This window comes from Lygodium microphyllum, chromosome 22, assembly GCF_053477565.2.
Source record: "Lygodium microphyllum isolate KBCC chromosome 22, Lygodium_microphyllum_v1.1.10, whole genome shotgun sequence".
In the NCBI taxonomy this organism is placed as follows: domain Eukaryota; kingdom Viridiplantae; phylum Streptophyta; class Polypodiopsida; order Schizaeales; family Lygodiaceae; genus Lygodium; species Lygodium microphyllum.
Window position 1 is genome coordinate 89,282,356 of NC_141156.1, and position 26,183 is coordinate 89,308,538.

General features: G+C 42.3%; 1 protein-coding gene across 8 annotated transcripts in view; it reads right to left on the bottom strand.

The window, feature by feature from the left end:
• LOC148017397 (kinesin-like protein KIN-14I) overlaps positions 1-26,183 on the bottom strand; it is a 133,797-nt gene that overhangs the window by 78,272 nt on the left and 29,342 nt on the right. For all 8 annotated transcript variants that reach the window (XR_015687962.1, XR_015687964.1, XR_015687963.1 and 5 more), the window contains 2 exons: positions 9,882-10,209; positions 9,562-9,661 (listed from right to left, as the gene is read on the bottom strand). Coding sequence is in view for 5 of the 8 variants with exons in the window: in XM_087663474.1 (XP_087519600.1) it covers positions 9,562-9,661; positions 9,882-10,209 (428 nt within the window). In the remaining 3 variants the exon portion in view is untranslated. The remainder of the gene's footprint in view (positions 1-9,561; positions 9,662-9,881; positions 10,210-26,183) is intronic.

Genomic DNA, 26,183 nt, shown 5'->3' on the forward strand with positions numbered 1-26,183 from the left:
GCTTTGCTTGCTCTTTTGTAACAGGATATTGTAGCACTGCTTTTGTCAAACTGCAAAATTATGTGCGCCTTCAAGCTTCTTTATGTGCATCAAATTATTGATGTCATTGCTGTCAGCCATGATTTTCAGCCCAAATGTGATCAAAAAGCCAGCAAATGCAGGCCTAAACTGTCACCCAAGTGACCAAGGTACAAACAAATACCAATCAGCAATAAATGACCACGCAGAAGTACAGATTTCAGATCTGTAATTAAATGTTCAGAAGCACCAAACCATATGCTACAGCATTATCCAACTGATTACAACTCTTCCAAGGGCATATGCATCACATTACATGAGAAATCCCAAAATTTCAGCTGCAATTTCTGTTGTACATGTACCCACAGGCATAAAATTTGACACAAATGGTCAAAATCCCCAAAATTTTGTGCTTAAAGCATCAAACACACATCCGCATTTCCTCTATCATGCATAGGACTGTCGAATTTTGCCAAAATAGAGCAATTTCAGCAAAACCCCCAAATTTTACCAAGTTTTGATGTCCAAATTGCGTGAAATTCAACCTGCATGTAGATAAAATGACCAAATGCTGCACAAATTTTGCCCAAACTGCAAAAGCCCCAAATTGCACAGGGTCCAATGTGCCTCAATGTCGAGAAATTGGATTAATTTCAGCCCAATTTGTGCATGTACATGAAAAGCCCCAAATCTCAGGGACAAAATGTCACAAATTCCTACGACTTCCGAGATAGATATCACTGTTGCATCTTACTCGCACCAAATCTGAACAAATCCCCAAATTTTCCAAGTCCTGCGTGCACTAATTTCAGTGAAATTGAAAGAATTTCACTAAAATGTAAAAAGCCCCAAAATTCCCGGGCAAATGAGCACCGACTTTACAATTTTTTAGTCAAATTGTCCAATTCTATGTTGAGATCCCCAAATTCCGGAAAAGCTCCAAATTTCTGGGCCAATTTTGCACAGATCTAAGATTTTGTGCTTCCGTGCATGAACCTTGGTTAAAGGAAGAGGACTTTTAACAAATTTTGAAGAAGAGGAAAAAAAAATAATGGATGACGGGTCCTTTGACCCGTCAAACATGCGCTGTGAGCCTCGCCAGTCATGCGCCATGAGCCCCGCTGGTCGCCTGAAATTGTGAGCCCCACTGATCGCATGCGCCTTCTGGTGACTGGTCGTGGCTGTTGCTCGTCACGTCTACTGCATGGCCCGTCAACTATTGCGTGGCCTGGCAACCCGCTCACGTCAAATGCTACCTGTCGTGACCTGTCCACTATTTGTCGTAGCATGTCTGTTGACTCGTGCTCGCCTTTGACTACCCACGATGCCTGCAACTCATGACTTGCTCATCTGTCTTATTCGAACTCCGAGAGGCACGAATGCCTCAACCGCAGCTCTGATACCAATTTGTAGGGACCGATTAGGCACAGAGATCGAGGCAGACAGTCGTTACGCGCAGTCAGAGACAAAGAGAGTGCAAGAGAGCAGAGTAGAGAGTGAGCACGTTTTCAAGCGTACCTTTAGGTTTTCAGATAGATATATATGTGTAAGTACAAAGGGTGTCTTCACACCCGAGCACATTTAAAAGGCACAAGGCCTTTATTCCCAACAGACCTCTCATCATTGATTTCTTTCTTGCTCGATGGCAAGAAAAGCATAGTCCCATCTATCTGCTATTTGGTGCCGTGTGGTTGGACCCACCATGCATCTGAGAAACTTGGTGTTTGAAAAGCCAAACTTATCGGATTCTACGCGGCCGCGTATGAAGGTTGTTTTCCACTTTTTGCATTTCTAGGGCTGTTGGTATATTTGAACTATCCGAAATATGATCATTTTTTATTTTGCTTGAAGAGTGTGCAAACACATTGCACATTTGAGACGGATTCTTCATTCGCCATTCAGCCTCATTCCGCTTGCAAACATTCTTTCCACGGATGACTTGCTTTCTTAGCATGTTGTGGTTTCTTCCCTCTAATTGTCAATCATATAGTCCAATTGTACCTCTTGTATTGTCAATCATATAGTTTGCTTGTAGTTCGTATTTGTTACAATCAATACAATTACCGTGTACACACACACACACACACACAGAGAGAGAGAGAGAGAGAGAGAGAGAACTTCTACATATACACCAAGCTCATAGATTGATGCGATAGTTACTAATATGAAAGTGCAAGGCTAGGGGTTTATTTTATAGCTTTGGGGTTCTGTCAAGCCCCAACCCTAGACTCACACACACTGAGGTATATTCACATACTAACACACAATAATGTGTGCTCACAGACAATTCTAGGAGCTTTGCACCAAACTATCTCTAGATTGACACTCACCTCATCTTGATATCTAGCAACAAAAGGGTGAAAAGGATTATTGGTTTTCATAAATGACTATTTGGATTGTTGGAAGAGAGCGAGAGCCAGAGTGGAGCAGAAGATGAGCCTCGGCTCATTGTTCTTTTTCCATTATCTTCATCATACTAACTGAAAGAGACTTACACACATAGGTATGACTAACCAAGACTAATTGTGGTTAAGTCACTAACTACACCAACTTATTGAATGTCACACACGTGTACAGCAGTATCCAGCTAATGTTAGTCACACATAAAGATAGACTGTCTGAAGAGTAGTGGGAGCTTGATATTCTAACACTCCCCCTCAAGCTCAAACCATCTGATAAACTCCAAGTAGCTGTCTGAAGTATATGAACTTTTCTTTACCAAGAGACTTGGTAAATATATCTGCTACCAGGTCTTCAGTCTTCACATGAATTAAGTTAATCTATCCTATAAGAACCATTTCTCTAATAAAATGGTAGTGAACCTCAATATGTTTAGACCTAGCATGGTAGACAGGATTGCTAGCCAACATAATACTGCTGAGGTTATCACAATGCAATCTCACTCTACTTTCCAGCTGTATTCCCAAGTCTTTTAGCAGTTTCATCAACCAAACTACTTCACAAGCTGCTAAGGCAGCTCCTCTGTACTCAGCTTCTGCACTAGACAATGCAACAATAGGTTGTTTCTTACTATGCCAACTGATCATACTGCTGCCCAATCCAAATGTATAACCACTGGTTGACCTCCTATCATAGGTACAATCAACCCAATCAACATCAGCAAACCCTGTCAAGTCAAGGGATTTTCCATATGCATAAAACAACCCATAATCTGTAGTACCCTTTACATATCTCATGATCCTCCTAACTGCATCTAAATGTGGTTTGTGAGGCTTCTGCATAAACTGACTAATCAGCCCACTGCATAACATAAGTCAGGACGGGTAATAGTCAAGTATATCAAGCTACCCACCATCTATCGATACATGATCACATTCTCTATGTCATTCCCAACATCAATCTGCAGCTTGACATTCTGCTCAAGAGGTGTCTCCATAGGCTTGCATTCAGCCATACCATACTTCTGTAACATGTCATGACCATACTGTTTCTATAGCAACCATATACCTTGAGGCGTAGAGACTACCTCAATCCCAAGAAAATACTTCAGCTCACGAAGGTCTTTGACTCTAAATTCAGCCTGTAAACATAGTTTAATTTTAACAATGTCCTCTTCCTCATCTCCAATGATGATAAATCAATTTGCAACCATTACCATATTTTTCAACAAAGCATCCATCTCTATTAAATCTCACCTACAGATTCTGTTTTGCCATCTGTCCAATTGACAAAAGATTCTTGGTTATTGTAGATACATGTAATACATCATGTAGGCTCTTTTTCTTGTCATCAGGTATCAACGGAACAATTCCTGTGTGCTAAATGGCATGTTGGGTGTCATCCACAATACACACATAACCATGTGAACCTGCAACCATCTCATCAAACCATTCTCCATGGAGTGTCATATGATTTGAAGCCCCTGAATCAATGTACCATCTCTCATCTCTGTTCTGCCTAGATGCATTCTTAGACACAAGCTGCATGGCAAACAACCTATCACCCTAATCATCAAGAACTCCGCTAGATAAAGCATAATTTCCATGTTGTCTATCTTTGGCTTTCATATCAGCCTGCTTCTTGTGACAATCTTTGGCTATATGCCCATATCTACCGCAATAATAACAGTCCTTGTCCCAGTTGGACTGATCATTTGACTGCCAGGATCCTTGTCCCAGTTTGACTGATCATTTGATTGCCAGAATCTCCCCCTGCCTCAAAAACCGCCAGATCCATGTTGGCCCTGTGTATTCGTGCCATGCCAGGCATTCTACTGTTGCTGTCCATAAGTGTTTTGAGTGTCTGCTCGACCTCGAAAAGCGCCACAGACTTTGCCACCTCTACCACACTGGCTAGAGTAAAGAATAGTGTCTCTGCTTTGAGACATACTAGAACCCGTATTCAGTCCAAGCTTAACTTCCTCATGCAGCAACAAATCAATCAACTCATCCCAATTAGGGAATTCAGCTCTCACAAAAATAGACGTATCGAATCCTTTATACTCTTTTCCAATATCATCCTCAGACACTGAAGATCCAATGGTGGCAAGCTGATCCGCTATATTCTTGATCTCTGTACTGTAGGCCTAAATGCTTCTATCATTCCAAAACATGTTATTGAACTATTGCTTCAGCTAAATCTTTCTTACATGTGTTACATTTTCATAATTCTTCATGAGTATGTCCCATACATTCTTTGGAAAACTGCATCTAGTAATCTGTATAACCATAGCATCTATTATACATAAGGAAAACCAATGTAACACCTTACATGCTCTCTCAGTCCATAGCTTATAAGCCCTTTTTTTTATCATTTGTCGGATTCGTTTCAAGCATTTCAAGTTCAGTCTCATCACTTGTACATAAGTCCCAATAACCTCTGCCAACCAAAAAATTCTTCATACTGAACTTCCATAAAGTAAAATTTTTGTTGTCCAACTTTTCTCCCACAATTTGAGTGATATTGTCACTCCTTGAGCATTTTCCATAGTTACAGCTTAGGTGTTAAGTGATATATACAACCTGTAAGTATCTGACTCCTTTTCCTACAGTTTAGGACCAGTTCCCTACTATTCATGACAGTTTCTTGCAATTCAAGATCAATTTTTTACAATTCAGAGCAGTTTCCTGCAATTTAAGACAATTTCCTGCAATAATTTTCTGCACCAAAGAAACAGGGTATTTCAGCCCTTTACAACCTCAGAAACATCCACAAGCATGAGGGATAACCCGTAGGTATTTTAGTCAGTAACATAGACTCTACAAGTATTGTATCTCTGTCTCATGTATTCTTACTGCAATGAAGAGAATATGCAGTCTAAAACCAGTAATCTAACATTCAGGAAATCAACTCCTTTAAGATCCTCAATGATAAATGATGCTATTTTCTTCAGGAGTGTAGAGAGGCAATGTCATGCACTGCATTTACTGTAAATGACCAGCCAAGTAGATGTCAAGGCATTTGTTTCATCTCCAGATTTCAATCCTCAATTGCATCCAATGCTCTCTTTAGTCTTCCAAGCATTCAACATACATATGTCAGGTCATACAAATTACAAGAGCTCCAAAATGACATGTAATGCTTCAGTAAGAGACAATGCTTGTTGTCTACATTCAGTGACAGTTTTCAGCCATTAAAAAATTTCAGATCTGAATATTTTCCAACATAAAATTCCAACTCCAATGCATGACATCAACTCCATATGACTTCCCAGCATATACCTATGCTTCAATGGTACTCCTGAACAAGTTTGAGAGCTCCAAGCTCATATCAGAGGTGCATACATGCTGTAGGTTGTCTGTATACAACAAACCACTGTCATTTCAGATCTATAATTAGTTCTTCAAGCTCCAAGATGAGCTCTTAGTCAAGCAACGAGGCTATCACCTGCTGTTTATTGCAGTAAAGAGTCAGTTTGCACAGGTCTATACTGAATATCTCAAAATCTATGAGGAATTTGAAAAAAGTTTCTTCTGCAAAGTTGTAGACCACGTCGAAATGGTCAAGAATCCCGAGCCATTTCTCAAAAAACCATTTCTGTAGCAAGATATAGCTTCTACAAAAAAAGGGGCTACAGGCACAGACTCCTTTGTTGACGTTTTCTTCATATGTGATGCCTTGATGTCAAATGGCCACTGCCAAGCCTTCAGGCTTCAGGCGTTTAAGCTCTTATACCATGTTGGAAGGGAGGGAGAGACAGAGTGGAGCAAAAGATCAACCTCAACTCATTATTGTTCTTCTTCCATTATCTTCATCATACTAACTGAAAGAGACTTACACACATAGATATGACTAACCAAGATTAACTGTGGTCAAGTCACTGACTACACCGACTTATTGAATGTCACACACATGTACAACTGTATCCAGCTAATGTCGGTCACACACATAAAGATAGACTGACTGAAGAGTAGCGGGAGCTTGATATTCTAACATGGATGAGCTTGCATGGCTTGGATATTGACCACCTTCCTATCTCTTGACTACAGTCTTGACTACTCTACACTTTCTCTCAACTGATCACTATACCAAGTGAACAAAGCTGATATCTTGAGGATTGAGACAAAGAGCACATGGACCCACCCATCACTCCCTCTATTGTCAAGGATGGCATTCTTCCAAAGTCCTTTGTGATGAACCTCTAACAATGGATTCACTATTCGGCCACAATGCATGGACATCCATCTCTCCCATGGCATTCTTCCAAAGTCCTTTGTGACACACCTCCTCCCACATGCTACAAATGGAGACAAGCAAATGCATAGATACACCATCAAAGAATAGGATTTGCCAGGTGATGCTTGAGAACCTAAGACGGGAGGAGCACTACATATGCAGAGATACAATACACTGTGACATAAAGGATAGTACCATTGCCCCTTTTGTGATGGCTTTGGATGTCTTTGCAACGTCATGGACTAAGAGGATCAAAGATGCCTAGGTCTCTTTCTCTTGAAGCTCCAATGACACTGCATAACACTACTACAAGATATGAGGCCAGCTCACCCAAAGGGACCTACACAAAGAGCACTAACAAGCCTTTTCCATAGATCACAACCTACAAATACTATTAGCCCACAAGCCACCCTACATAACATTCTCCAACCCACACCACAAAGTCACACTAGACAAGCCATTGCACTCCATTGAGCATGATGACCCCACCTACCAGAACCACAAGCGAGGAGGCTACACCACAATTAGATTAGAGCATTACAAGACACCACAGACTCACCATCAAGAACATTAACATCGAGCAATTGAAAACTGCATCATAGCTGAAATCATGCACAGACCTTGAGATCAACTACAACCTCCAGGCATTCTATGCACACACCTCCAGATGTACCTTGCAGCTTTCTTTTGTCTTCACTACATTTCCTTATGTGCTAGTATAGATTAGGACACTTCTTTCACTCTACGGATAAGACGACATTAGACATGCATATATTTTTCCCTAGACAGAGGATTGACCATGAACCTCGGAAAAACAAAGGTTCACATTTTTCACACATCAACTCAAATTTGCAGGAGATGATCTTTCACTCTAGATGGGTAGCCAATGGAGGTGATGAGCTCATATGTTTACCTAAGAGTCACTTTTCCTACCATGTCACATCCCATTTCCATGGTGCCAAGTGTTAGCAAGTTTGTCAGCTCATGTGTGAGTCTATGCATGACTGTCAAGGCTGGGCACATTGTCGTTATTTTAGGCATTATTGTTGTGATTTATTTGTGGCATTTTAGGCATTTTATGCCAATCGGCTAGCTTTAATGTTGGCTGACCAGTTGCTATTTATAGCCTATTTTGTGCCTATTTATACGTTAGTTAGGATTTTTCACTTTTCACTCTCATGATACCATGAGGATACTCTCTTGTACATGAATGTCTCATAGGCTGATTTGGTCTTTAGTAGACATTAATATATCTTTCCTTCTTTCTTGCTCTGTGAATGTGTGCACGCATGCCCACACACACACACCATGCAGCATGCATTCATGCACTCTTTGCAATGGTGAGCATAAGCTGTAGAGACCCATCATTCTTAGAGCAAGGAACATGAACATCTTGCTGAAGCAAATTCGGAGCACAAAGAACCAGTTCATCAACCGACATCTTACGGCGTTTTCCCATCTCATCCCCTTCCATCAACTGCCCTGAATCATCAGCCAAACAGTCACCATCCGACTCCGCCAAATCTTTATCATGCGCTTGTCCTATATGCTGCTCGAGAAAAGCCACATCAATGCCATTTGATTCCTGCATATTTGCCATATCAAACAAAACCTGTCTCTCTTACTGTTGAGGTCACTTATCCGTCTACCTCCAGGTCGCAGGATTGCAAGGCAGCACCCTGTGCAGACAGCTCCAAATCCCGCAGCAGCTTGAAGGTCGACACCCAACTCTATCTGACAGTTATCGCAGTCGCAAGCAACTCCTGCTGAGCTTGCAAAGGAGAAGCAATCAACGGAGCAGACAAACATGCAGTATGGAGCCACAAGAGCAGGTCAACTCAGGAGGCCTTTTCGAATGTGAAGCAGAGGACGGGACCACCACAGCAGGTCGACAGTGGAGGACGAGCACTCATGCAGAGGATGGAGCCGCCACAGCAAGTTGACGATGGAGGAACAGCAGGTCGCGCAGAGGACAGAGCCGCCACAGCAGGTTGACAGTGGAGGAACAGCAGCTCGACGGTGGAGGACAAGCGCTCACGCAGAGAACAGAGCCGCCACAGCAGGTCGACGGTCACAGATTCTCTCTCTCTCTCTCTCTCTCTCTCTCTCTCTCTCTCTCTCTCTCTCTCTCTCTCTCTCCGCGTGCGCGCGCGCGTGTGTGTGTGTGTGTGTAGGGGAAGGATTGAATGGATAACTGAAATAGCATTGCCGGTGTGTATTCTTCTCACTGAATTTCATGCATATGGAATGTGTGTGTGTGTGTGTGTGTGTGTGTGAGAGTGTGTGTGTGTGTGTGTGTGTGTGTGTGCACGCGCGCATGTGGATGAAGATGTCATCATCTAACCTAGGAGGCATGGTCTTTTCAACAGGCTCTCTGGCTGATATTTTGCCTTTCTTTTATCTTTATTTTCAAAATACACATCAGAGTTCTTTCTAGGCATTAAGGAAGCTTGTTATTCTGGATTTGTCATGTTTAATGAAGCTTTCTTCCTTCCTTTTGTGATTCACACTCCAAATTGTTCTTGATCATGCTTTCAACTGTAAATTTAAGCATCTTGATGTGAACTCTTAGACAATCTCGAGTGAAAAAACATTTTCCCTATTGACACCCAAACAACATCAGCACCACCAAACGCCTCCAATCACACTGTTCACTGCAAACACTTGGCATTGCAGTTTGTTCTGCTGATGAAAACTGTGTATGAATTCAGACCTAGTGGAAGTAGGTACACTTAGCACAGTCTTATATTACCAAATTACAGAATTGTGTAAGAACCCCAATAAATGCAGCCATGCCTTGAGTATTTATGATCAAAACAGTCCAAAAGCATTAACTGTGTATAAGTTGGGAGGAAAAAATATATATGAGATTAAAAGCTTGAGCACAAGGGAACCCTAAAACCATACCATTGCCAGTGTCTGCTGTCTTTGATTGAGTCAGAGTTTTCCTGCTTTCATAGAGACTGAAAGTCCCATAAGATGAAAGTTTAATTAAGCCTGCCAAAACCTGAAAGAGTACAGTTTGCTATTACAGAATTGCATGAAACTAAGTAATACAACTTGTGTTCCTTCCAGCTTAGCTTCCTACGAGAATCTAAAAGCACCCAACAGGAAAATCATTTCTAGAGAAAATCTATCTGAACTACAATTTTCTTCCTTCTGTGCATTGGAAAGTAGCAGAAGCAAACTATCAATATTCCAACTGCTTTTGTATCATGAAATCGTACCTCCACAGCCTCAGCTACAGTGGTTGTCATGTCATAAGAAATCTCTTCAAAACTCTCGTCCAAAAAATAAACAATCGTAGTTAGCTTTCGTCCAGACAAAAGAGCTTCAATTTCTTCTTGAGCAGGTATTGATCTTCTTGGACCAGCTTTAACTGATCTTTTTAAAGCATTCCAAGTATTGAGAGCAAGTTTTTGCACTTCAGGGTAACCATCCTGGGCATATGCAACATCATGGACATATTCAGAAAGGTAAGCAGCAATTTCCCGTCCAGGAGGCATGGCAGAGGCACACAAGTACATCAATTCCCACACCCTTTGCAAAGAAGCCCTGCAAAATTCAATCAATCCATAACTTGAGAGTATTTTTTGAAAACAAAGTTAAGTGAAGAATATCATCACATGCCTATACAAGTATGTATGTAAATGTGAGATATTGCAAGGGATTATCAGCACCACATGGCAGGATGCTGCAGCAAACAACTTACATCATTTTTTTGTTTTTGGAATGTTTCAAACAAATTCACACTTCTGTATGATTTGAATAGCTTCCCCTCGTATAAAATTCCAAGGATGCAGCACCTACCCTCCAATTGGGGACAAGATCTCAAAATGAGTTTGTCTCATTCAAGGGACACAGCACCTAGTACAGTCTGGCCCTTCACCCTGGTATCTAGAAGTAAGTTTTGTCATTTTATCTCCTGAACCCAAATGTGCACTACTTGGACATCTTGCTTCCCATTAAAGGTAGGAACTAGCGCCTTTTGCTGCTCTCAGGTGAAAGTAACAACAAGGCCACTTTTGAAGCAACAATAGGATATAGCACCTCCATACATGCACAAAGATGGTAATCTCTTGGAGATCAGTTGCCAACAACTCCACGGGAGACTTATATGCTGCCTGTCCAAGCATGAAGATTACCATAGAAGATGTACAGGACAATCACCATTTCTTTGTGTAGGATTCCTCATCATACCCAATGATCTTAGGGCAGCCATTTATTACTACAGCAGGGATAGAGACTAGAGTTCTAAATGATGGTTCTACCTATGCAAAAATCAAGAGCAAAGATAACAGGATTGCACTGCAATTTATGGCAATCTCTATCAAACATTGAGTGATTATCCACTGCCTCCCAATGCCACAGAGTTTAAGCAGCTGGTTTTCAGTAAATACTATTGTAATGTGGGACTACGGCGGTACTCCGAGGATAGAGCTCTCGCCTATTGCTCTGTGTCTCTCACTACACGTAACGACGGTCTATCTCGATCTCCATGCCTAACCGGTCCTTACAAACTAGTATCAGACAACCAAGGTGTTGCCGGAATTCAACGAGTAGCAGTTGAGAGGCAGTTGACAGGTGCAGGGGAGTCGCAAGCAGGCTCCTGTGTTGCAAGAGTTCGACGAGTAGCAGTTGAGAGGCAGTCAACAGGAGCAAAGGGCAGTCGACTGGTTCAGGCTGACAACCAGCGGCGCTGACGAACAGGAGCCATGCGACTAACGGGCATGGCTGCGCTGACGACCAGCGGGGCTTTGACCAGCATGGTGACGACTACCAGTCCGGGTAGCCAGCATCTACGTCACACGCAATTGACAGGCGCCTGTTTCTGCACGACAGGACTGCAACAACTTGTTGACCACGGGACCCGCATGGCGCAAACGAGCAGTGTCAGCCCTAACAGGTGAAACGACCCATCATCCAACCTTTTTTTTCCTTCAAAAATCGTTTGAAATTCCCCTCCCTCTAACCGGCGTTCGTGCGCATAAGCACAAAACTCAGATTTGTGACAGAAATTTGGGGCTTCTCCAGACTGAGTACTATTCATGCAAAATTGAGGCATCTACATTAGAAATTGCAAACATTGTGCACAATTGAATTGGGAATTTCGCCACAATTATTGAAATGATGCTCATCTAAGTGAACTTTCTCAACATTGGACCCATAAAATATGGGGCTTTTCCAGATTTGGGGAATTTGATGCAGGACAATCAAATTTGTCTCAGAAATTGCAAGAATCTATAACATTTTGTCCCCGACATTTGGGGCTTTTCATGTACATGCACAAATTGGGCTGAAATTAACCCAATTTCTCGACATTGAGGCACATTGGACCCCGTGGAATTTGGGGCTTTTGCAGTTTGGGCAAAACTTGTGCAGCATTTGGTCATTTTATGTACATGCAGGTTGAATTCCACGCAATATGGACATCAACACTTGGTAAAATTTGGGGGTTTAGCTGAAATTGCTCTATTTTGGTAAAATTGGATTGTTCTATGGATGACAGAGAAAGTGCAAATGTGTGATTGATGCTTTCAGTACAAAATTTTGGGGCTTTTGACCGTTTGTGTCAAATTTTATGCCCGTGGGTACATGTACAACAGAAATTGTAGCTGAAATTTTGGGATTTCTCATGTAATGTGATGCATATACCCTTGGAACTGCTGTAATCAGTTGGATAATGCTGTAGCATATGGTTTGGTGCTTCTGAAAATTTAATTACAGATCTAAAATCTATGCTTCTGCATGGTAATTTATTGTTGATTGGTACTTGTTTGTACCTTGGTCACTTGGGTGACAATTTGGGCCTGCATTTGCTGGTTTTTTTTTTGTCACATTTGGGCTGAAAATCATGGCTGGCAGCAATGACAGCGGTAATATAATGCACATAAAGAAGCTTGAAGGTGCACATAACTTTGCAGTTTGGCAAAAGCAGTGCTACAATACCTTGTTACAAAAGAAGTAGGCAAAGCCGATCAAAACCAAAAGGGCAAAGCCCACGCACATGGAACAGGACGATTGGGATGAGTTAAATGAGCTTGCACGCTCAACCATAGAGCTATCAATTTCTAATGCCTTACTGTTCAACATTGAAGGTTTGGATTCTGCATATGCTATATGGACTAGACTGGAAGAATTGTATGCACAGAAGAGTGCTGCAAGCAAAGTGTATTGGCTGAAAAAGCTTATGGATTTGCATATGAAAGAGGGTACAGCAATGTCTACTCATTTGAGTGAGTTTAACTCCATTTTCAGCCAGCTGGTTGCCTTGACGTTCATGATTGATGAGGAATTTAATGCTACTTTCTTGCTTTGCACTCTATCAGAGAGTTGGGATACATTTAGGACTGCTATGAGCAATTCTAATGTAATCCTTTTGTATGCTGATGTAGAGAGTGCTCTACTTATGGAAGAGATGAATCGGCAGAACAATGCATCCAGTAAGCCCTCCAGTGCTTTGCATACTAGGAGCAAATCATAGCAAAAGGACAAATATGATGGCAAGGGACGCAGTAAATCCCGTGGCAAAGATGTTGAATGCCATCATTGTGGCAAGAAGGGTCACTTTAAACGTGACTGCTACAAATGGAAAAAAGAGAAAGGAACGGGCAAGAAGACAAATGATAGCAAGCAAGAGAAAAAGGACAGACAGCCTAAGAAGAGCAGTGTCACAAGACTGTGACAACTATTACCTTTTTGTTGATTTCTTTATTACATATTTTATTTGGTTTTTCTTTTTGGAAGGATCCCTCTTGAAATCTAAACGCCTGAGTTGCATGGCCAGTTTGTGAAACGGACAGGAATGTCTAGTGAGTCAAGACTGGACAGTTAAAGTCCAGTATAAGTCTGGAAGAGACTGATGGCACAGTAGATTGACAAGTCTAGAAGAGACTTGTGAAAGTGTATATGGACAAGTGTGTTGAAGAACTAGCCTGGAAGAGACTAGTTCAAAGTGAAGATGGACAAATCTGCAAGAGATTAGTCCATGTGGGGTCATCAGTGGAAATTCACTTTCAGTTGAGCTACATTACAAATTTAGATGTAGCCATAGTCTGCAAAGATGGTCAAAAGTCTAGTGGGGATGCAATGGAAGCAACTCCTAAAATTTAGGGAGTTACTATTTTTGGACCTCAGAATTTGTTCGCGTCATTATCTTCGTTTTTGTACGAGGATTAATCCTCTGGTCTGTGCCGAGGTCAAATTTTGAACCAAGGATGGAGAATTTTAAACCGGAAGGTGAAAACAGGAAATATCTTACAGTGTTACCATTTGGCACAAATTGGTGCACTTACCTCTTTAAAGAGGGCTGGCGTGCAGTTTTTGGGTGGAAGGGGCTCATTTGTGAAGGAGAGGAGGAACAGTTGCTGATGGAGAAGATTGGAGAGCTTGCCTTCCTTGTCTATGCTGCACAGAGGGCTGAGCTTGTTCCCTTCTCTCTCTCTCTCTCTCTCTCTCTCTCTCTCTCTCTCTCTCTCTCTCTCTCTCTGACAGTTTGGTTATGCTTCAGAATCAAGGGCCTTTCTTCTGATTTACATACAATTGTGTGGGAATATGCTGTCTTTGCATGAGGCAAGAGCCTCCTTTCCTCAGGAATAGGAGCAGTTGTTTGCAGTTCCCAGCAGGGACAGGTGAGGGTGTTAACCTCACCAAGCAAGTGTCTGAAACAGCACTAAATCAGTACTGATTCTGAACTGTTCAGAAGTCATTTCAGAGCCCAATTGATGTCAGAATCAAGGGGCACTTGGCACAGATATTGGAGAACAGTACAGGGAACAGTATGAGTTGAAAACAGGTTTCAGAACACGTCTGAACCAGTAATTATAGTGGGTTGAACAGTACAAGGAACAGTATGAGTTGAAAACAAGTTTTAAAACAGGTCTGAACCAGTAATTACAGCAAACTGAAATGGTCAATTCTGCACTCCAACCAGAAGTTTCATACTTGGGCAGAGTTTCCCCCCCTGGTCAACTTGTTTTGGGTCAGTAATTGTACTGTTATGCTGCCAAATTTCACCCAGAATAGGTGAAAGACAGCCCATTGTACTTTCTCTCTTTAAAAATAAAGAAATACCGCAAGGGGCGCCTGACTTAGGGGCCAACATGGTGTTTGTGTGGCAACAGGAGCATTCTAGCTTCCTGTATTTCTTCTTGATTCTGTGTCTTTAAGTTCAGGTAAAGTGGGCGACTGTTAATTAGGTGAAAGCAATTATATATTTTAGTTATACACTACCGCCCTTTCTAGTGATCAGGCCGGTTAAATGGTTCCGTTGCTGGGACCGAATCACTTTTTCCCTAAAGAGTGAGCCAGGGTTTGTTTGGGTGTAAGACACAGAATTGTGCATTATGGCTTATAGAAAGGAAGACACCAGAGAGGAAGCGTCTACATCACAGGAGATCCCTGTTGTTCATGAGGTGGGAGAGTCTTCTAGACCTCCACAGTTTGTTACTCCTCCTGTTATGGTTGAGCCACAAGTTCTTACGGCTTCTTCTATGGATGAAGACATTTTCAAGACTCAGTTAGTTGCTGTTATGAGTATGTTTACTCAAGTGATGCAGAATCCAAGGTTTTTGGCATTTTTGCAGCCTTCCCTTCCTTTACAGCAAGTTGGGCAACCTGCAAAGATTTCAGATCCAGTAGAGGTCCAGGATAAGGGTAAGCATGCTGCAGATTCAGTGGAAACACCAAGGCAGCTTGCAGAGTCAATGGAGACTCCAAGATTGGGTCCGACTGTCTAGGAACAGGTGGCGGAAACGCTAGTTACACAGGCATTGCCAGTTTAGCTCGCCACTTTACAGCAGCCAAATGTTGGTTTAAATGGACAGGGAAACAGTTTTCAGGCTTTACCACAAGTTTTCCCACCGATCTCTGTACATCCTGGGTACTTTGGAGGTGGATCTATATTTCAGAGTATGGCTGGTTATGCACCTGGAAACCAGATTTATGTACCAGGAACAGTGTTTGGGAATACACAGGGTTTTATGCCAAACCCCATGTATGGTAATATAGGCATGCAACCTGGATTTCAGGGAGTTCAGGGCAGTTTTGGCATGCCACATGGCACTTTTGGTATGGCTGGTTATCAAAATCAACAAGCAAGTATTGTGTCTACAAGTTCTGTAGTCAGTGGTCCGGCAACTCCGATGCCACCTATTAGTGTTCCTATGTTGCAGGTATATCCTATGGACCCTTTGATGGCTCATGAGAGGCCAAAGCCATACAAGGAAGGTGGTGCAGCCGTACAGTTTGACATCTTTCGAGGATTTAAAGATAGGACTAAGGCTCTTTCTTTCTTACAGCAGTTTGATGCCGCATTTGCAAGAGGGAACTTTACAGAGCCTTCTAAGGTCCGGAAAGCTACCACTTTTCTTAAGGACAATGCTAGTCAATAGTGGAGTACACCGTTGATGCAAGGACAGGCTCCTGCCACTTGGACTTACTTTAAGCAAGTATTTGCTTCTGCTTGGTTGACCAATGGAAGACGGCCTGTAGGTGTTGACCACAGATGGTGGATGTGGGCAGCCATCAACTCCACAGGAGACCTGCATACTGTCTATCCAAACATAAAGATTACCATAGGAGCTGTACAACACAATCACCATTTCTTTGTGCAAGATCCCTCATCATACCCAATGATCTTAGGGCAACCATTTATTATTGTCGAAGACTAAAGTTTTGGATGATGGTTCTCCCTATACAAGAATCAAGAGCAAAGATAACAAAAGAGCAATGTAGTTTATGACAACCTATGTCAATCATGTGTAAAACAAATATAAATTGAGGGATTATCCACTGCCTCCCAATGCCAAAGACTTTCTGGAACTAGGTCTTCAATAAGTACTACTGTAATGTAGAATTACGGCGATATTGATCAGATAAAGCTCTGGCCTATTGCTCCAAGTAAAGATGCTTTTACTTCAGGCTTCATAGGATTCTCAGCAACAGGTTCTGTAAAACTCCAAAGGATTGAAGAAATGAACAAAGCTTCCAAAAAGTATATTTGCAAGGTAGAAAAGAGCATGAAAGAGCAAGTTTTATTGCAAGATGATGAGAGAATTATAAGATTATATGATGGGGTATCTTTTGCAGACACGGTTATAGACATTTCAGCTATACTAAAAACAGAGCAAAGTATTGGGTCTACCATCATACGCATAAATTCTTTGGATATGTTTCAAGTCATTACTAAACTAATGATACATAAAGAGTCATATGGAAAAAATAAGGCAAAAGCCAATAATGCCTACAAAGACAATAACTACTACATGGAGCATGATTCCATGGGAAGAAGGTTTGACTAGAGAAGAGCTCTTAGTCTTTGAATCTAACACCTAGAGAGGAGACCAAAGGATATTGAAATTGCATTTTTAAGGCTAAAAGAAGCAAGACTCAAGAACAAAGAGAGATTTGATAGGAGACAGGTTGAGACCCGTGGGTATATGACAATAGTCTGGATAATTAGCACAACACACTCAGGAAGGTATCCAAGAGGTGGTTTGAACCATACATTGTAACGTAGACTTTTCACAATGCTACAGATGCTTTGTGTGAACTAGACACGACAAAGCTTAGGGTTCCAATTGCAAGTAAAAGAATCAAGATACTCAAGAGAAGAGGATCAAAGAAATATGAACAGCTTGAGCTTGAAGATGTAATGGCAAAGCAAGATATTGAAGAAAAAGAAGATTCAAAGCTTATGAAAAATGATGATGATCTCAAACCTGCAGAAGAGTAAAATGGCACATGCCAAAGAATGTGCAAGTTTAGAGGGGGTGAATGTCGAGACACTGCATGTCTTAAATGTAAAAACAAACAAGTTCTTCAATGTTACATGATTTTAGTGTATGCCTATGGGATGAGCTATTTAGCGATTTGTGTGACCCGTCAAGAGTAAGTCAGTGAATGACACAATGTAAAGTACTAGTTCATATGCAGGAGATATAAGTAACCAAAATTAAGTATTAGAGATCATTACCAATGTACCAGGACTTATTTTGAGTGGTACAAGTCTTCCAAGCTGAAAAATATCAAAAAGTGACACGTTCACAAACAAACACAATTTTCGACTATTTTGGAAGGGCTTTTCACAATTCTATCCACGTTATCTCGTTGACCAAGTTTGTTTGCTTCCATTTGAGTATTCTCAATGACACTATTCTGAGTTTGTATGCAAAAGCTATGGTAGAACCAAGTTGCAGCCAAACATAGGGGAAAAAAACCATTACAAGAAGAGTTTGGAAGGCAAAAGGCATGAAAAGCAACAATGAAAAGCAGGCCTAAACTGCTTTAAATGGTTATAAATAGATATCTGAGCCATTGTTACACGCCTAGGCAGATAAACATGTTATTTACTGCTGTGATTAACATGGCTGAAGTAAAAGACAAGTGATTCTACCTCTTTATGGATGCTTTTACCCCCAAAAGGCTTGCCTGTATAAAAGGTTATTTTTGGGACAGATCTGAAGATTTCTTTACCTACTACTGTAGGTGAGGACTAAAAGTTTTCCTTAGTACTTATTGTTTTAATTTCTTTCGAGCTAAAAAGTGGAGTTGAGCTATAGTCTGAGACAGAGTTTGCCTAAGCTATCATCTTAGGCACGGTGTTTTTAGCTTGAAGGGATTTATTGTAATTGTACAAAAGAGTAATACAGTTTCTTGTTGGGTTTATCTGTTTCTTGTGTTCTACAGTGTATTCAAGAGTTCTTGTTTCAATGTTTCTTCCTTCCATCTGGCTACTCTTTCTTTGATCCCCAACGGATTTAGGCCTAGACCCATCCAACCCCAGATATCAGGCTATGAGAACCATCTGGAGAGAGCAGCTATAAGAGTGTCTAGATGATTGTTCTTATCATACTCATGTGCTTGCCCATACAAATATCTGCAAATGTTTGGAAAATTTAAAAACAGTTGGCCCCAAACATATTTGACTTTTTCATGCGCTTAAATTTCTTATTTCTTAAAAGAGTCATTTACCTAGCCTTCTTTAGCCCAATCTCTACTTGATGGTGTATAGAAAGGAGGTTTTCTCAAATCTGCACTAACAAGAGAATTATTGCTAAACTATTAAATGGTGCCTGGCAAATTTCCAGCCAAGTCTATTTTAATCTGAGGCAATCAAACATATTTGGAACATACTTTCATACCCTTACACATATGTATTTTCTTTGTGCATGTTAAAAACTATGATCCAAATACTTAATGAATCTATTCTGCACTCAAGCTTTCTGACAATGAGTGGCAGTAATAACCAAGCCAACCATGGAAAATCATCACCTGCGTAGTGGCTTGGCATGTTTGAGAGGCAAGATGCAGACAAGCAAGCAAGCCGCAAAAGACTCTTCTAGCAAAGTTTTAAGTAAGCAAACTAGCAAGGCGTCATCCAGTCTTTCAAGATGATGCTTAAGGCTAACTTTCAATGCAGATTCAAAGGCCATTTCCCTTCCTTCTTTGAAGGCACATTCAGGGGCCATCCTGTTTTTTCTTTGAATGCACACTCAGGGGACATTTCCTTTTCTCCTCTTCCACAAAAGGGAGATCCACAAGTAAATTTGCGAGATGGTTTTATACTCATATGCGTACACATTTGCTTTGCATATGTTAAAAGACTCCATCTGACAATGAGTAGCAGCAGAGCCAAAGTCAGAGACATGGATAATCATTAGCTGAATAGTAGCTTGGCATGTTAGGAGGCAAGATGCGGACAAGCAAGCAAGCAACAAAGGACTCTCTAGTAAATATTTAAGTCGGCCATCTAGCACCACATGATCCACTCTTTCACAAGAACACTGAAGGGTGACTCTGAATGCACATTCAAGGACCATTTCCTTTTCTTCTCTGAGATCCACCAGCAGTCTGGCATCCCTGCCCCTCCCCCCCTTTTTGTTCAAAACACACGAACAGTTTCGTTCTAAATCAACTGTATGATGTCATATCAATGTACTAGAAGACCCATGTTCAGTGTTAAAATAGCCTATATCAAAAACACTTTAAAAAAGAGAATATTGATCCTGATCAATTTCATGGAGTCCGAGGCAATCATACAACAGCTGTTTACGAGATCCCCTAAGAAGGTAAAAGGATCAACAGAAGAGTCACCAAAGACCATATGGATTCAAGTTTCTCAAATAGTCCAAAGAGCTCTAGCCCAAGCCAAAAAATCCAAAGAGCTAAGCAAAACACCCGGCACAAACTGCAACATCCAGAAGTTTTGCCAGAAAGACAAGAAGAGAATTGCTCTCTCAACTACGCCATCGATCTATTCAAGGAGGCACAGTTTAAAGGGCGAAACCATAAAATGTGAGGGTTACATACGGTTTTTTTTGTGAACCACTATTAATTATGTCATCAATGCATAGAATGTACAAGGACGATAAGCTTCATAGCAAGGCCTATTCAAACAAAATCAAAAAGAGGTCAAACACATCAGTATGAGAGAGATCTAAATCATTAACATGGTAGCTATCATATAAGGATTGCCATTTGTGAGTGTTTAAAGGAGTATGTCTGCAATGACTAATGTCTGAACAGAATGATTTCTTTGGGCCCAAATGGACCACAAAGCCCAAAATCTGGCCCAACAACAGAAACAGGGATATTGTTGTCGATGCTAGGCCTTCTTTAGCTTTTTCTTCTTTTCCTTATACAAGTACCACTTTGCCCCGACTGCCAGCCTTTTATATGAGTTCGAATGTCGGCTCTTGCATTACGCTTAATTGCATGAAGAAGTCCATAAAAAACCTCTTTCCCATTGTCTACTTAAAGGGGGCTTTGAAGGGGAAGTCTTAAGGTGATAAGAACTCTCAAGAGGAAAAGGCAAGTCCTAGAAAGGGTTACAACCCCTTTTTCTGAAGGAAGAAGGAACATAACCAATTTGGCAGTATTTGCTTGAAAAGAATAGATATTGTACTCACTATCAAGGTCATGTGGATGAAGAGCATCATAACAAGGCCCAAGGTCTTCCACCTAGATCTTCTACTCAACGGATTGCAGCTGCACGGGGCACCCACAAGTGGTACTCCCCTTGGGCAACCAACAAGGGGTCTACCTCTCACACCTACACCTGCACCTGCACTTACTGCTCCCGTTTTTTCTTGTTCCCACCCATCCCAAGTGGTGATCCACTAGACACATGGAATATGGTCAGTCCCCTTCGATCAACACCTTCCAAAATAGGCAAAGGTACGGCTCACTCGTCTTACACACTAGACACATTGGACTTCACACCACATACTCTAGTCACTCTAGTCACTTACAAGGGCTCCTAATCCATCCACAGTCTTATCAATTTCTCCACCTCGTCATGATTTTTCCTGGCGAATACCTACTAAAGGACACGCATGCTAGTGGCCAAACCCTTAGGCTAGCACCGTCTGGGTCCCTTAGGATACACTAGGCTAGTACACCCATAGGTTCATCTAGCACTTCTTCCACTCTTAGCTCCTTAGGCTATTCCAATCGAGCCCACAACCTACTTTTTCCTTTAGGTTACTTATCTTTTCCTTTATCCTGCGTTGCACCCATTTACTCATCATTATACATTCACTGCTTTTACTCTTACTTTAGCTTAGCTTAGCTTCATTTTTCTTAGCTTAGCATCAAATCATCTCAATATGAAGCACCAGTATGCAAGTTCTTGTCGAGCTAAAAATGAATTACCTTCACTTAACCAGCCCCAAAACATGCTGAATTAAGAAAGAAACCTTATTTATTTAAAAAGAAATGCGTTTCAAGAGAGTATCTATATCCCATAAGCACAAACCCACTTGGGAGGGCCCAAACTTTCTATAAATAGGTATGCAAGCCCTCCATTCAACTCTAATCTCGTTTTTGCAAGGTTTCATGTGTTTTCAGCTTGCTGCCCACACCCCGTTCACGGAGGACATCGCAGTCCAAGCTGTCCAATGCAGTCTTTACTCATCCGGCGCCTATTTCCAGCCCTCCATCATCAATTTGCTGCTGTTCCCAGCCAGGCTATTGCTGTTGTCCTACGTCCTGCTGTCATACAACCTGCCATGTCAACATACTGCTGCATTTGCAGGCCCCAGTTGCTGCCCTCCAAGTTTTCTCTCACCTCCCTGCTGCGCTTGTAAATTTTCTCTTTCCTCAGCCTATCGTTGCCAGTTTTCTCTCTCTTCCAGCTGTCGCCATCATCTTCTCAGCCTGCGTTTGCTGCTTTTCTCTCTCCTCACCTACGTTTTTAGTCTTTCTCTCATCACCTGTGTTTTTAGTCTTTCTCTCTCCTACACTGCCGTCTGCATCAAATCCAACCTTCCTTGGCTACGTTTGCCGGTATTCGATATCCAAAGGCTGCCTTGCTGCAACTTGGGATCCGTTCGGAGTACGACACACACTCTAGCTCATTACCCTTGCCCTGATCCTTGAGATATAGGAGTTCAAGGTATAGTATCCATTCATTGCATAGTGTGTTTGCTACATGAGCATTGTATATTCAATAGTCATATCATTTCATTCATTCTTTGTGTTCATTGTCTCTGAGTTACCCTAACCCTAACTGTGTTCTTCTATCAATATGTGCTTTGTCGTACAGTGTTATTTGTGTTTTTGTGTTAATGTATTTCTTCACAGTTCTTACCTCTTGGACTAACATTGCAAGTATGCACCAGTCTTGACTAAGTTGGAAACGCAATTTTATTGACCGTTCCATGGAGGCTCCATGATCTCCCTTGGTTGAACCCTTGGTCCTTCGACTGGCATGGAGGCTTCTTCTCCCAAGGTCGAACTTCAAGCACTTCTTTGCTGCTACCACGATAGCAATTGTTACTTCTACATCTACTTCTTCATCAAGTTCTTGGAACCACATAGCCGGCATCAGCTCCTCCTCCTTTGGCATCAACATCCATGGTTTTAGAGAGGGCTGCTTCCCCTTCATGCTACATACAAGATTCAGCATTGACGTTTTGTCTTTGACAATGGCATCCTTTCTTTGCTGTAATTCCCATTTGTATACATCATTGCATCCCTTCAAAGGGAAAAACCCATGCTTTGTGTAGCACAATTCCCTTTCACCTCAAGAAGACCAGCAGCCAAAATGCAGATGCGAGAGCCTACAATGTGTTGCCAACAACAAACCACCAATCGTGTGCCATAGAAGCCCACACACAAAAAGAGAAGAAACACAGCACCAAGATGGTAAAAACACATCAATCACTCACAGTTACTGCACACTTGGAGATGATACCATGCATGCTTGTAGATCCAACACTACAACTATGAGAAAGAGAGAGAACACAAAGAGGAATGCAAGGGATCAAGAAAATTGAATCAATGATGAAGAGAGCAGGACTGCATACAATGCTGAAGAAGATGGCACACTGGCCCCTTGCACGAGTGCTGATGAGAGGGCAGGTGAGTGGAGAAACCAGACAAGGGAGAGAGAGCCCAAATGAGGAGAGAGCAGAGAATGATTATGGCTGGAGGGAGATTACTGCAATCAGCAGATGGAGATAATCACGAGCAACAAATGACAAAGATGACTGCAATCAGCACATGATGACCAGCAGAAAAGAGAGTGAAGATATATATTGCCAGCAATCCTCTAAACTGGCCAACCAGACCGAAATGCAGCTGACCTGCCTCATAAATGTGGCATCAGGCTGAAATGCTGTCCGCGCCCTCTCCAAGGAAAGTGTCCACCCAGATATCGAATGTGCTGCACAGCCATAAAGTCCTGGAATGTAGGAAAAGACAGTGGCCTGCAGTAAGGGAGGCATTTCGGCTATGTGGGGGAAGACAGTGGACAGATCTAAGAAACCCTTGTTGAGCTAAAACATGCATTACTTGCTGATTAGCCTCTTAAACAGCCCCAAAACACACTAAAAAATGCTCTTCTAGAGTAAAAACCCTAAAACAGGGAGTGGTTTGAGAGAGTCCAATGGAAACCCTAAAACGGGGAGCGGTTCGAGAGAGTTCAGTGGAAACCCTCATTTTTGGGGCACCCTTCCACATCTATAAATAGACAAGCTGCCCCCATTCAGCCATTATTTTTTCAGTGTAGGTTTCACGCTCTCCGGTGCAGAGATTTCAAACATCAGTCTACCTCCACGTGGCTGTCCAGCCCTCGCAATTGCTGCCACCTCGTCCCTCTAGCCTTGCAGTGCCCTAGCGCCTTCTTCCAGCTATCGCCCACTGTCAAGCGCCATCTCCCAGGCTCCGTTTGGCCTCCAGCTGCCATCATCAGCATCTCCAACATCAGGCGACATACTACACCCTGCATTTGCATCCTTCTGGAGCCACCTGGTGTCATCTCCCCACTATGCAGCTGTCGCCTCTATCTCTGGCAACCCCTAGTGTCAGTGTTTTGCAGTTTCCTCTCTCTTCACTTTCCGACTGGTGGTCACAGACTTGGGATCCGTTTCCAATGGACGTCACACTCCGACATTGCTTTGCCCTTGAGCACACTGTACACTCTTACATTCATTTACAGCATTCATTCACTTCAGAGTTGTGTTCTCTCTCTCCCTTCTTCTGTTTGTATTTGAGTTTCTGTGTTTGAGTTTTTGAGTTTTGAGTTTAGGGTTTGAGTTTTGCCCTCTGTGTCTGTGTCTGTCTCTTTGTGTTTCCATCGTGGTCGTACACTTTGTGTGTCCTCAGTGCAAACCCTAGCAGTTTTCTTCACATGGTATCAGAGCCGATGCTCTTGTAAAGAGTATCTTGCGGATATTGTGGAGAGCTAGTTTTTGTGCGAGGCACACAATACAACTCATAACCGAATCACAATGTCCCAGACAACTACTTCTCCAGTTCCTATGATGTCTTATCAGGCTTCTCCATCATTGGAGGCCCTAAGACGGCATTATGGACTCGATGAGGAGAACGACACTCCACCTTCACCAGATTTCACTAACATGACAGAGGGGGACTTTGAGGACTACTGTTGCAACAAGTATGATGATGTTTACACCCCTTCTACCAGTTTTGCTACCATATTCGGACTGGTTGGTAGAGCTGGCCACCTCTCCGATCATGGAGGACATACGGCATTCGGAATATCTGGCGATCCATCTTCATCATCTCAGCCAAGTCCAATGTCAGGTTTGTACAATTCTTTTGTGTTACATAAATCAAAACCCTCACCTATTTCTTCTTTTGAGGTACAAGATCCGGATGGCTCTGCGTATGTGAACTTCAATCGAGGGGGCTCACGAAGCAGACAAAATTCAAGTACATCTACAACTTCTGTTTCATTTGAGCATATCACACACACTTCTCACTTCCCTCCCATCCCACGCTCTTTTATATCACACCTTGATCACCTCTCATCATCTTTCCAAAAACTTGGCTTACACTCCACATCTACATCACACACCCTAGGGGTTGGATCTACCATCTCTGCTCCTAGCACCTTTTCCTTTTCCACCCCTTTCTCTACCACTTTGCACCATGGTACTTCATTAGGGGGAATGCCACCCTTTCACATAGTGCCTCTCACCTTTCAACAAATGAGCACATCCATAACTTCTGGGTCAACTGTGATGGGTATCCCCCTCACTAACCCTAGCTTCACATCTCACATGACCACTCATACGCAAGGGTTTCCATCCTCAGCTTATGGTGTGTCTTCACACTCTCCTTGGGTTACACCTACGCAAGGATTCCCATCTTTTGCTTCCCATGTTCCCGTCCCACCTCCTTGCGTTCCTCATGTGGCTACCATGCCCATACCTAGTTAGCCCATCCCTACCTATGGATCCACCTTGCACACTAACCGCATGTTTGGTGGGCACTCTGTGGCCCATTCTCAAGTGTACTCCACTCCCCCATCCTACCCACACTACACTTTTTCACACTATCCATTTCGGAGGACTACCAGTCCTATTGCAACGGCCAAGAATGCCTTCAGGGATAAGACATGTTTTAACGGGTCAAATTTCACCACTTGATCTAATTTCATGCAACAAGTCCTTCAGTCTTAGGGTCTTTGGGACCTCATCATTGCTCTAGAGCCTATGCCAGACCCTCGACTAGCTCACCCTGATTACATCCGTCAATGGAAGCCCGCAATACCACAAGCAATATTGAGCTGATGCAGGGATTTCTTCCTGAGTTTCATTCTCGGTTGCAGCACTTCTCGCTTGCGTCAAAGCATTGGAGTCACCTTCTCGACCGCTATGCGGCTCGTGATCGTACTCGGCGCATCAAACTCGACTTTGAGCTTCAAGCGTTCTGTATTAACAAAGGAGATGATCTGAAAGTCATGTTGGTTGAATATAGCCGGTTACTTACCAAGTTGCCACTACTAGCTCTCCAAAGTCAGATGACGATCAAGTTACATTCTTCTTGAATAAGTTGCCTAACAAGTACTTCAATTTCATTCAACACATCATCTCCCAACCTCGATTGCCAACCTTCAACGAATTTAAGTGCGAATTCTTGCGTTACGCATGGCTACATGATCAAGTCCACAAGAAATCCTCATCACAGCCTTATTCAAAGCAGAGGGGGTTGGTTGCCTCTTCTTCGGGAAGGAACACCACCAATGGAAAGAACTCGCAAGATGCGAAGGCAAGCAA